Genomic DNA, 12581 nt, shown 5'->3' on the forward strand with positions numbered 1-12581 from the left:
ACACAATATAATGGAAAGCAAAATTATGAGGAGCCAGAGAGAACCCAAAATGAGTATCCCGGATTTACACACACACACATATTTGTGCACTTTGCTAGATAATCCCAATTCTGCAGACTAAGAAATCATGTCCAATCCTCTCAGAGTATTTGTCATATTTGCTGCTCGGGGAGGTGGCCCTGGCCCCGAGGCTTTCGTCACATGAATTGTCATGTTTTCTCCAGTGACCTCTGATATGTTTCTGTGACTCTACAGCCATTCACAGTGCGCCTGGCTTATCAGAGAGTCAGGTGGGCCGCTTTCTACAGGCAGCATGTCTGTTCCCCACAGAGCACTTTGTGAAAAACTTCCATCTTACAAACCCCAGCCGAAGAAGTCATTTAAAGGACAACTTGTATGACCTTTTCAGATCATCATCTGGGGAGGTATTCCTGTGGAAGACCACTAACGTTCCTGTTCTGCAGTGCCTGGTCTACAGTATGAATGAAGGAGTCAATCATCTGTCTCATATCAGGAGTGTATGGGTCAAAGGAGGGCCGCTGTGCCCCCGAGCGCTTGAAATGCCCGTCTTGGTTTGTCTGTGCACACAGCAACCTCTCCTCAGTCAAAGTCACGTTTAGAAAGGCTGTGATGAGACGGAGCTGGGGAAGAAGAGCTTGCTGCAGCTCCTCATAATGCACCACCAGCAGACGGCGCCCAAACTTCAGCCAGCTCAGAGTGTGTGATGCCCACCAGGGGGCATAGCTGGAGACGAATTCTGGCCACTCTAAAGAGGGAGAAGGAGAGGGTGCAGTTACAGATGATTTCACATGTTAGATGATTGTATTCTATTTTAACACCACATATTATTCAGGATGTCTGATTAGGGATAAGAATTTCTTCATATGTAGCTTCACAGGCATGCTTGAACACTAAAGCCCCAACTTCATCTGTGAATGTGGATGTAACTCTAAAATATCACCGATCTACACAGAAGACAGAAGTTAACCTTGTTTTTAATCCATTGCCAGCCCTGATAATTATGCAACTGGTTTGTAGAAATGGGCGTACTGAAGCCTTTTTAAGACATCAACTGCAGCACACGGCAGTAGGTCAGTAGTAGCAGTAGTTTGATCATCAGACATCCAGCAGTCTAATAAAAGAGGACCAAATTGTGTTTTATTTTAACATTAGTTGTTACATTGGCATTCACTATGTTTGTAATCTGTAACAGACTATGAGATCTTGCAGATATATTTCTAGATAAGAGCAGTTGGGTGATGCAGTACATTGTTAAAGTGTACTGTATGATGCCACAGCAGTAGTTTACATCAGCCTACAAACAGTCTCAATGATTAAGTTGTGCACACAATCAACACTTGTCCAGATGTAAGTGACCTAATGACCCTTGTGTGAATGTTACCGAGTTGTACTTGTGCAGGATAGTGTCACTGATCCAAAGTCATTTCAGTAAAGATGTTCTATTAGTACACCGTATACTTGTGAACTGGCCCTTTAAATCTGCTACACACGTTTTAGTAGGCAAAGATGGTACCTCCATTTGGCATTGACACACAGCAAGATGTCAGATGGGTAATTTTCTGTGAAGTGTGCTAAAGTGATGCTTAAATAGACCTTCATTCCACATAAGATGGACACTTCCAACTTCATGCTCATTTTAAAAGCGGCATGCTTCAGCAGGAAGCTTTTCAGAGAGAGCGTGCACTGTGTGTGGGCATGATTTGTAGAGAGTCATGAGTGCTGCTCACACTGTAAATATACGAAGGTAATAGCGGCTTTGCTGAATAACCTCTGCAGCATCAAAAGCAAATCATTAGCTGCAGTGATTAAAATGTTCTCTGTGTTACCTTTACTCTTCCACTGTGCGTCTGTGGCGTGTCCGAGGTGTCCGGCACACTTGCGGTTGAATTCTGCCATTAGCGAGCGGTACGGGTTTCGAATCAGCAGGATAGCAGAATCAAACATCTCTATCTCTTTCTGACCACTCTCATGGGTCTTCACGCAGATGCTGCGGCCGCTCTTCCAGTAGTCCTTCTCTCCTTTGAACCCTGGTACCAATGAATAAATGAATGGATAATGGTCAGCTGTAGGGCAGTATTAAATATTTCACCAAGCACTCACTCCAACACTCGTTTCAAGAGCGGTACAACGCCCTCCCTACCTCTATTGTACAGCGTGCCATCGAAATAGAAGCTGCCAGTGTAGTAGCCGGTCACGAGCTCAATCAGGTGCCGTACCCAGGTGTTGCCTGCACCAGGAAAACTAGAAAGAGCCACCAGGGAGCTGGATCTCTGAGGCAGAAACATCCTCTCTTTGCACCTGGAGTCTAGAAGGACAGTTTTTCTTTGTCAGATCAGAATATATCAAACAGTGGATGCACAGAGCACAAATAGTATAAAAAAATAACCAAAAAAATAACAGAAAAAGACCTCAATGAAACATATTGCAATATGTTTGCAAGAGCAAAGAAATGGATCAGAGTTGGGAGTTTTAGGAAGTCCGAGATGAACCTGACTATCAAGTGCAATTTCCTTCTCTGTCACTCACAAATTGGTCCTCCCTGAAGGAAATGGCACAATATTCACAGACAACGTCACGGTATAGACTCTTTGTCAGGAGCTATTTTTACAGGAGGAAGACGAAGCAGAACTCTAACTGCGGTGTGTGATCCGTAAAATTCGTAGACATGGCAGAAAGGGACAAGAATAAAATAGGTAATTAATGCGCTGTCCTGGAAAGCAATCACAGTAAGGCTTCTCACCGAGGACAGGTGTGTGATACACCTGGTAGTGGTCATTGTCAATGGAGACGCTGGGTGTGGAGGCGGTGCTGTGGTTCATAGCAGTGTCATCCACACACTGCTGGTTGTCCAGCTGCTGGTTGAGACTGAAAAGAGATGACATCCATGTACAGAAACAGTGGGGCTTCTTGAACACAGCCAGCGGGAGCTCCTGCGAACCAAAAGCACAAATGTTCACCGTGGTTTTTTTTTTCTTTTTCTTCTTCTTTTTTAAGTGTGAGTCATCACACTGATTTTTCTTTCCAAAGATATCTGTTCCAGCCAAGGGTGATGTGTCAGCTTGCTTCAGCAAGAAAAAAAGCTTGCATCACAGCCCCACTCCACACGTCATCTTTGTTCATTATTTTTTCTCACTTTTCTAGTTACAGAAGGTCAGAACGCTCAATGTCAAAGCTTGAGGACACTGCAGTGAATTTTTTAAGAAACGTTATGCATGCATGCACACACACAGAGCACACAGTGAGAATTAATCACATTGCAGTCACTGGCAGATAATGTGCAATAATTTTACCAGCCATTTTTCACTTTTTAGAGGAGACACAGCTGTAGGGTCTGTGCAGAATCAAGAATCTCCTCCTCATTAGAGCCACATTAAAGCTCAAATATTCAGCAAAATTCTAGCAGCCCTGTGCTCCCACATGTGATCTCCTGTGAGCAGGAACGGCTCTCTTAGCTGGAGTTCCACTCTTTGAATAGAAAACCATGTGTGCATGTGTGTGCATGTGTGTGCAATGAATTGATCATCAAAACCATAGTTTCAGTAAAGCAGTCCAAACCTTATCAGTGCAGGTCTCGATGCAGGACTGTGAGGTGAGGTTCGGCTGGAAGGAATAGATGGGGAATGTGCCGATGGTGTTTTTTACCAGTTTGAAGCAACCTCTGTAGTGAACGTTTCTAACTAAAAGGAGAGAAATAAACAAGTGTCAATTACTGGTGCCCACAAGTGCTTTAAAGCAAACAAATTGGAATAAACCGACATATGAAAGTATTTAGATTAAAAAAAATATATATATATACTTGAGTGGTGTATTATTCAGGCACGCTGTTTAATGCATCCTCAATTCAGCTGCTAATCTCCAGAGACACTGAATCATGCATATTAATATTGTTTATGGTTATGAGCCCATTATATAACAGACTGAAGCTTGCCAAACACAGAAAACATATTTTCAAAGAAGTGAAAACAAGCCTTATGCTGAATATAACACAATTATTCTAAAAGCCATTATTAAAGTAAACCATCATAATGAACACAGGTGAAAACACATAAAATGTTTAACATCCACCTTCAAATGTATCTAAGAATACACGCCCAAATGAGCACATTTAACAGGCTTATAAATATGCAGTTATGGCACAGCTTAGACTGGTGATGACAGCTCACAGACGGCTGTCACAGTAACGCAACATGCTTTCCAGGTGCACATCACACACAGACATAATGACTGTCAGAGCAATGATGGAAATGCTGACGCGCGTTGGCTCTCAGCACTGTCTGAGATGACTAAAACACGAAGGGTTAGAGGCAGACATGGCGTGGTGATGGTTTTTATTTAGTATTCATTTATTAGGTATTTAATTTGTTAATCATGTGTCGTGCATTTACCTGCACACGTGTGTCTTTGCAGTCACTAGTGGTATCAGTTATATATGTAAATTAGGTAAACGCAGAGGGAATTTCATTAGAATTCAAAGATCAAATGTTTTTAAACAAGTTAATTTAGGGCTCACATGTCTTTTGAGTTTCTTTATGCATTGTTGAATCATGCCATGAAATGGCTCATGCTTAAAGCCAATACAGAAGTGTTAAAAAAAAAACAACTGTGCAGCCTCTAGGGGCTGGCTCCAAAAGTGAGTGAATTAAGTGAGTAATTATATTAGCACTTAAAATTCCACATAATTGTCTACTTTACCAAAGACATTTGGAAAGGAAGACTTCTCTCGACTTCCCAGGGACACATAACTATGTTCCAAAACAATGACAAATGCTTCCGTAATGTGTCCCCGTTCTAAACTTTTGTTACTTCTTCATCTGAGCAGTCAACCACAGTGTAGAGAATAAACAGCAATGTGTCTTCCCCGAGGGGAACTGACTCACATTTTCTGTGACCTGGCAGCTGCTCCTCCACCTTGTAAATGGAGAGACGGCCCACGCCGCCACAGGGAGACCCCCTCTCACCTCGACACACCAGACTACAATCCTCCTCTGGAGCCCGTGGGCTACTGATCCGGTTTCCACAGTGGCACTCGGCTCCGTATTCTAGACCCGCAAACTGGTACCCACTGACCACACACACACACAGAGATACAGTATTATTGCTCTAACTAAGGGCAATCGTAACCTCAAGCTATTGCCCTCAGGCTCTGCCATCCCACAGGGCATTAGGTAACATTTTAAACCTATCATTTAACTCAAACTTCTCTGCATCTCAAGTAAATCCTTTGATATTTGTCAGTACTTCTCCTTCTGCACTCATCTGACTGTGTAATGCCTTCTTCTGGCTGAACTGCAGTCACCTCTGATCTGTACTTTACATATCAAGGCTGTTGTGACTCATCCCCCTTCCTCTTCCTTTATCCTGCCTCCTTGGGAAAGACAGAGACCTCATCAAAACTGACCTTTTCATGTATGTCCTTTGAAGCTTCCTCATAAATTGCCTTGACTTTTTACTTTTGCTCATTGCAGTAATTGGCCCGCTCAGGTAACGAGCACCACTGCGTTCAGCGAGGATGGGAGGAGGGTGCGTCTGTGTGCACTCAGTGGGCTTAAGATGTGAGGCACCAAGTCTCATTCTGACTGCATCCATCTGTCCTCTGCTCTTCTGTTTCGTTGGGACCACACAGTTTCCTCACCGCTAACTTATAAAAAGGAATAATTTAAGCAGGTCCTTCCTTGATTTTGCTTTGAAAAATTTTACCGGCATCAGTGCTGTAAGTTTCATATTGTGACCACTGGAAAAAGCGCATCTCCTAATGCAGGTTTATTCACCAACTGCTGTAGTCAGCTCATTAAGCTTTCACGCTCACACATGCACACACACCTCCCTCCTTCCTTCTTCTGCAACAGATCAAGCCTTCTGTCCTGGCCTGCTCTTCATTCTCCCCTCTCTTACCCCTCCTCATCTTTTACTGTCATCCAGCCACCTGGCTCTCCTCCTCGCTCCAAACACAGGAGGCATTCATGGAGGAGACTGAGATCCAAAGCATTTACTCACACAGCAGGCCTTCTGTGGTCCCTTCACAGGAGCCCGTCGTGAACGTAATACCTTTCTGAGCAGGTGTCTTGACACAGAGAGCTGGTCATTTTGCGCAGGTCATAAAGCATGGTTCCTCCCAGGGCTCGATCACTGGCGTTGTGGAGGAAGCATCCAATGTAGGTTCCTGTCAATAACACAAGGAGTAATATTCATTGAATAAAGTTCACGGCAATCCTCACGAAATCAGCATGGTTTTTGTAGTAGAATAATTGGTCGGTTCACCAAACTTGACAGTATTTAAAGTGTTAAATAAGGCATTTAGATAATTAGCTTGGTCTGCAAGAAAAAGTGATGGGAAATTCTGGCAATTATGTGACAGAAAAAAATTTGCACCTCTGTTAACAGCAAACCTGAGACTTTAAACACTCTGGGTTTGAAAAGCAAGTTTTTAACCATGAACGACATTTATTATGGCAAGAAACTATAAAACAGGCACAATTATAAGAATTACACATCACATTTCAGTGGTTAATGGAAGGCTAGAATAGTGAATATGTTGCTTTCACTTTTTAGAAATCAGCGATGAAATTGAAGCCATGATTGTTGTTTGAATGTTGTTTCCATAGTGATGAAGAGACTTATATTGCAGTGAAAATTCATTAATTTTTTTGTCCAAATAATGAAGGCTAAATTAGACAAACTCCTGATAATGACTGTAATAATAACAGTCTATGGCCTTTGTTCAAGTTATACAAGCTCTCTTATCTTTAAATGGATGTTGTCACACTCGCACCTGATTTGGACATAAACTAGTCTTGTTCTGTCTTTGGTTTGGGCACATTCTCTAACAGCAGCAGAGCCAAAACAGCAGTAATTATACACAGCAGCCTGTACTGCATTGTTAGCCATAATATCCCACTAATTTGTAACACAGCAAGGATTCATTTATCTTCTGAAGTAGATTATTCTTATTCCTGCATTACTGTCAACCTATTTACTTCCTCTAGAATAAAAATCACCCTGTAGAAAGAGCGATGCAACACATAATAGGCTACGACAGACTATTATGATATGCTGACAAGATTATGGCACCATATAAAATGTCACCCAAATCCAGTCTTTGATGTTATCCTTGTCTTCACCACATCAAACTGTGCTCAGCTGATACATGAAAGTCGTTCGTATGAATGCCAGTTTCTGTGTGGAGGGTGGCATATGCTTTTCTATTGTGTGCAGGCTCATTTACATCCCCCCACCACCCATATGGGTCTGAATTGGTATAATTTTAGGTTCTATACTACATGTTTTTATTCATTCAGGAGCTGTATGCAGTGAACAGGTGTAAGTGCATGCACATAATTCCTCAGTGTTAGATTTTAAGGTTTATTCCACAGTTCCTGTTATGAATTATATTTCTGGATGTTATTCAAGTTGTAAGGACACACTGTGGATTTGGGGCCCTTTTTATGTTTACTACCAGAATAGAAAAAGACTGGTGCCAACTGGTCAAAGACCGGATTTGAAGAATGTTAGCGGAGATACATGCAACTGGGATTGAAGAGAAGTAGCAGCAAGGTGCACTGACTAAATGGACGCAGGCAATGGAGCGTGAAATCTCTGGCAGGCCGAGCATCACCATATCGAATTCATGATTCAATCAGTCTGCGATGTCCTCTGATGCTCGTCCAGCCTGTTGTGCAGGGGCGAGGCTGAATCACCGACAGACTGTGCCTCAGGAGACAAATGCTGGAGAACACCAGCAGCTGCTGCCTGAAAACATCCAGAGGCTTGCTAGGGCTGCAAAGGAAGTATCTCAAGAGGCATCACCCAAGGTGAGGCCTCTCTACCCCCGTCAGATGACGACGGGCAGGTCATTGTTTTAATCAAAGTGAAGGAGAGCCCCCAGGCAGCTGCAGCTGAGGGTTAATGGAGGGAACCAGCCTGGATTCCCAGACATGATAGAAATGACGGCACTTACGCCTGACACTGTGCCGCTTTCTTAAACACTAAGACAGATGGCTGTGCTGGAGCTGATTCTTCCCTGCAGGATTGGATGGAGGAGGCTAATGACAGGATGGCCAAGTCTGAGGACACTGCCACGGGTTGGAACTGTGTGTGTCCATTAATGCAGGCTGAAGGGGATCCATAGTCTGTCTGCTGGATCTACATTATTCCTCACAGATGTGAGGACAGGTCATCAGAAGAAAGACGAATAGATGAGCCAAACAAGGGTCACAGAGTATAATCTCCCCGGGGCACTCTAAAGCGCAGTTGTTCAACCTTCCTGAGTACCTAAAATTTCAATTTCAATCAACACAAACTTTGGAGAAATCGAATGTACCACCACAGAGTGTGCGGCTCCTACTGTGCCACTCCTGTAAGATTTCTTATTTCTGATCTGTCTGCACATCTCAGGCTGATGTACTGATGTACTTTACATATCAAGGAATTTCTGACTCATCCCTGCAAGGCACAAAGGTTTCCAGCAGCAGACACAAACTATTATGCATCTCTGACTTTTTATTATAAAATGTTTGAATAGGTAGGGCTCCTGAATCTATGAATATATCTGAAACTGAAGACGTGTTTTTTTTTTTATCTGGCTGAGTAATATTATTACTGCTGCACACTCTGTATGAGATTAGTCATTGAATAAAAATGGTACACACAAAGTCTACCAAAAAAAATGTGATTGCAGTACAGAAATACCAGAGAGATGTTTTAAACAAACTGCTCAATAATTTATGATCCAATTTTTAAAACTCATGATCTCTATTGGGCTTTAGTCCAGAGACATCAGCTGTGAGATTTGGATAACAGCACTGTGCTGCACGGATGAGAGCCGTTTAATGACAGCAAGCCTTGGCTGAACACTGTATGATCGCCGTGATTTAGCATCTTATCATTTTGCCAGTGACTCGTCTGTCTGTCCATTCACCTCTCTAAGTACGAAACAGCTGCTGAAAGACACCGTAGATATGTGACATTGGTAGAACTCTGGAACTAAAACACAAGCTGACAGGTGTTTAGACGATTGATCGATCCCATGTCTTCCTTTAATTAGCTGTCACAGGTTTTTGAGAGGCCAAGGTTACCTCTTCAGATTTCATTTTGTTTGACCAAATTCAACAGCAGCAGACATTTTGCATTTTTGCTAAAAGACTAAATAATTTGACTCGCTGAGTTAATAGGCCTGCCTCTCTTTCTTTTTTGGAGTTAGTTGAGATGTTGCAGCAAACAGGCTAAGATTAAGATTAGGAAAATATTTATTTGTCCCACAATGGGGAAATTGCATTATTGCTACAGCATAGTAGTAAAAATAGAATGAGATAAAAAAGAATATAAAGTATAAAGTAAAACTACCAATAAAGATACAATAGAGTTAAAATAAGATAAGATGAACAGATATTGCAGGGATGAGTCAGGGTAGGAGAGGTTTGTAGAGTGAACTGTATATAGTGCATCAAGAACTAAAATAAATATTGTATTGTACAATGTGGTGTGGGAATACTGCACATGATCAGGAGTGTTCATTATACAGTCTCACAGCAGCAGGAAGGAAAGACCTTCTAAAGCTCTCCTTCACACACCCAGGCTATTAGCTTACCATAGCATCAAAAGGGAGACTTAAAGGAACTGGCTACAAGCGGCTGTGGCGTAATCATCTCAGTCAAAACCTGCACGACATTTCAGGCCATGGAATCACAACATCATGTAACGATATTTAGAATTCCCCACTGTTCCCCACACAGTTGCAATGCTGAAGGATCTGACAGACAGGCCACAATGCATGATGGTCTATGCCGATTAATATGTTGCCGTGACACTTGACTGTTTTGTAATGCACTATATGGTGGAAGAAAGTCTGAACAGCACCACAAAGAACTCATTCACCTTAACGTGGACAATTGGGCGACACAGTGGTTAGCACTGAAACAGAAGGTTTGTGGTTCGAATCTGGCTGGGGGCATGTCTGTGTGGAGTCTGCATGCGCTCCCTGTGCCTTGTGGGTTTTCTCCTTCCTGGCAGTCTGGGAATATATTTGTTTTCCTTTTTTGCCTTTTTCTTGTGTAATGACTTTGCATGCACAAATCTCATTTGAACAACTTGGTTGCTCATGCCTATACAAATTGACTTTGAGTTGATTATATGTGGCACTTGCACAAAGTTAGACTCAAGTAGCACATGGGTAAATCCTATAGTAGAGTGCACACAAGAATCAGAGGAGATATACCAAATATATATCAAAATTCAACCTAATGTAATTTAATACACAAAATATTTGTAGAATAACTATTTAACATCAAAAATAGTTGCTTGCAAAATGTAACCTGTGGCCAAGGGTCTTATTAACTTATAAAAATACATGAAACCAATTTTTTTAGCTGCTAAAATAAAATACAGGGTATACTCAAGTATTGAAAGCTAAACTAAATATTTCCCTATAAGCTAAGCTAGAGCTTTGAATGTAGCCATCACAGAGGTATCAATCTTAATTTAACGATTAATCAAAGTAGTTGGTAAATTATCAATAAATTGGCTAAATGCATCATACATTGAAATGTGCACTGCAGAGGTTTGTAATGATATAAGCTGTCGCTCTGAACTTTCCCTCCAGTCACCACTCTTTGAGGCCATGTGGCACAAACAGACCTGGCTAATGTAATTTAGTGTCCTGGGTAATACTTTTAAAAAAAGACTCTTTGCCAGATTGCTGTTACTGAAACTGAAACCATTCTTCATCTGTATTACCCTACTTACTGACTGAGCGGTCATGTAGTGTCTGTTTAAAAAAAAAAGGATTAAGAGCTCTTGTAGGATGCTTTTCAAGAATGAGCTGGAGGAACAAATGTTCCAGTGAAGGTAATTTAATTGTATTTATCATTTCAACAAAATGGCAAAAGCCCTGACGGGCACCGTTAAACAATAGGGTAAATCTCCAGGGATATAGAGTACTCTAGTAATGGTGCAGGCTTCCTAACACAGAGCACAGGAAGAAATTATATCATTTTTATCTTCATAATTACTAATTTATTTTCTTGAAGCTGCTTTGGTGGCTGCCTGCCTTTTGTGTCTGGTTTTGAGAGGATCAGCGAGCTCTACCTCATCTACAAGATCTGAAGCACCCACATGTAAAATGTCATATAAATGTATAATGAAGCCTTCTAAATGTTCTAAGGTCGTGATTATCTTTTTATAAATGTAAAGTAAAGCCTGTTGTGAGTCCACTGTGTGAGTCCTGCACGGGGAGCAGTGTAGCCTCAGCTCCTGGCCACAGGAGTAAATCACAAAAAGGAAAATAAACTTGTATGTTTACTCCTTCATATATTATTCACCAGGAAAACCTCCTTATCAGACCACGCATCTGCAGCAGGACTTTTCAGACTGCAGGGTTTTTCACACACTTTGTGCTGTTTGTTTGGGTTTAATGGTGAAACCTTGGCAAAAGATACACAAGGGCAGTGGATATTTTGTAAAAGCACATTAGCTTTTATGAGAAGGCCACACAGCCGCAGCTCTGTCAGTTAGCCTGTCCTTTGGAAGACACACTGGAGATCCTTGAGTGGTGGAAAGCACGTGTGTAATAGGTTAAATTTGTTAAATCAAAGCTCTGCGTTGCCATTTTTGATCATCATTTTGATCCATCTAATGCTGGTCAGGTGCACTCACCAGCACAGGTGGTTTGAGTTTTGGTTCTGGCCCTTGCTGGAGGCAAGTTTTGTCTGAAAATGGGTAGAAAATTGCTACATAAATGCAGACCATTTACCGTGTCACTCGGGGGCCATGTTTATGTTGCTGTTGGCTAGCTAAAACAGTTAAGCCCTTCAAACCTATACTTCTTCAGATCAATGTAGAGACAAAGCTATTTACAGACCAGTGTCTGAGACTTATTTACCTTTCTGTCGGCTGCTCCTGTGAAGAGAGACTCTCTGCTCTGGATTCTCTGGCAGCAAGCTGTGAAACCACCGGCGATGCAAGTGTTGGACCCCCAGGCTTCTGGAAGCAGGCCAGTGTCGCCCTATTTTAGCTCCTCCTCCTGATGCAGCCTGTACAGCGGCCCATCTGGAACGCGCCCTCACGCCCAGGCCCACCGTCCTGAGGGCAGTCGGAGGTGCCGCGAGGGACAGCAGAGGCGGCAGGCTGGCGAGGTTTGGCTGGGCTACTCGGACGCTGGAGCGCTGCAGGAGCAGGATGCTGCCTGCCATCAGATAGGCGATGCCCAGGCAGAGCAGCAGCATCTGAGCCCGCTTCAGGAGGCAGTGCAGCTTGTAGAGAGGCGCCACCATTCCTGCACCGTTTACTGTCTCTCACCTCAGTGGAAGGCCATGTCATGAATAAGCAGGAGGAGGGAGAAGAACCGTAACCTACTTACAACTTCATGATTTTGTAAAGACTTGCAGCATCTAGCAGTAGTGCACACATCGCCTTGGTCCTTGGAACAATGGATGTGTCAGAACAGAGAAGGATTTAATATCCAAGGCTGTGGTCACTGACTCCAGGAAAATCCTGAGGGGCGAAACCAGAGGGAGAAAAAGCAGGATTTAAAGCACAATTGTATTTCTCTGTATGTCAGCACAATCAAG

General features: G+C 42.6%; 1 protein-coding gene across 1 annotated transcript; it reads right to left on the bottom strand.

Moving 5' to 3' along the window:
* Positions 1 to 413: 413 nt before the first annotated feature.
* On the bottom strand, positions 414 to 12284 carry wscd1b (WSC domain containing 1b). The gene is made up of 8 exons (XM_028421831.1): positions 11894 to 12284; positions 6067 to 6181; positions 4899 to 5083; positions 3577 to 3698; positions 2762 to 2951; positions 2162 to 2326; positions 1848 to 2048; positions 414 to 766 (listed from the first exon to the last, which is right to left on the bottom strand). Exons 1-8 carry the CDS (start codon positions 12282 to 12284, stop codon positions 414 to 416), a joined length of 1722 nt encoding a protein of 573 aa, XP_028277632.1.
* Between the last annotated feature and the right edge of the window lie 297 nt (positions 12285 to 12581).

This window comes from Parambassis ranga, chromosome 14 (assembly GCF_900634625.1).
Source record: "Parambassis ranga chromosome 14, fParRan2.1, whole genome shotgun sequence".
NCBI lineage: Eukaryota > Metazoa > Chordata > Actinopteri > Ambassidae > Parambassis > Parambassis ranga.

Excerpts from the sequence above, each read along its gene's own strand:
- wscd1b (XM_028421831.1), bottom strand. The coding sequence starts at position 12,284 with ATGGTGGCGCCTCTCTACAAGCTGCACTGCCTCCTGAAGCGGGCTCAG. Across the intron at positions 3,699-4,898 it reads GCTGCCAGGTCACAGAAAAT|TTAGAAACGTTCACTACAGA; the intron begins GTGAGTCAGTTC and ends CTCTCCTTTTAG. Across the intron at positions 2,952-3,576 it reads TCGAGACCTGCACTGATAAG|GAGCTCCCGCTGGCTGTGTT; the intron begins GTTTGGACTGCT and ends TTTGGTTCGCAG.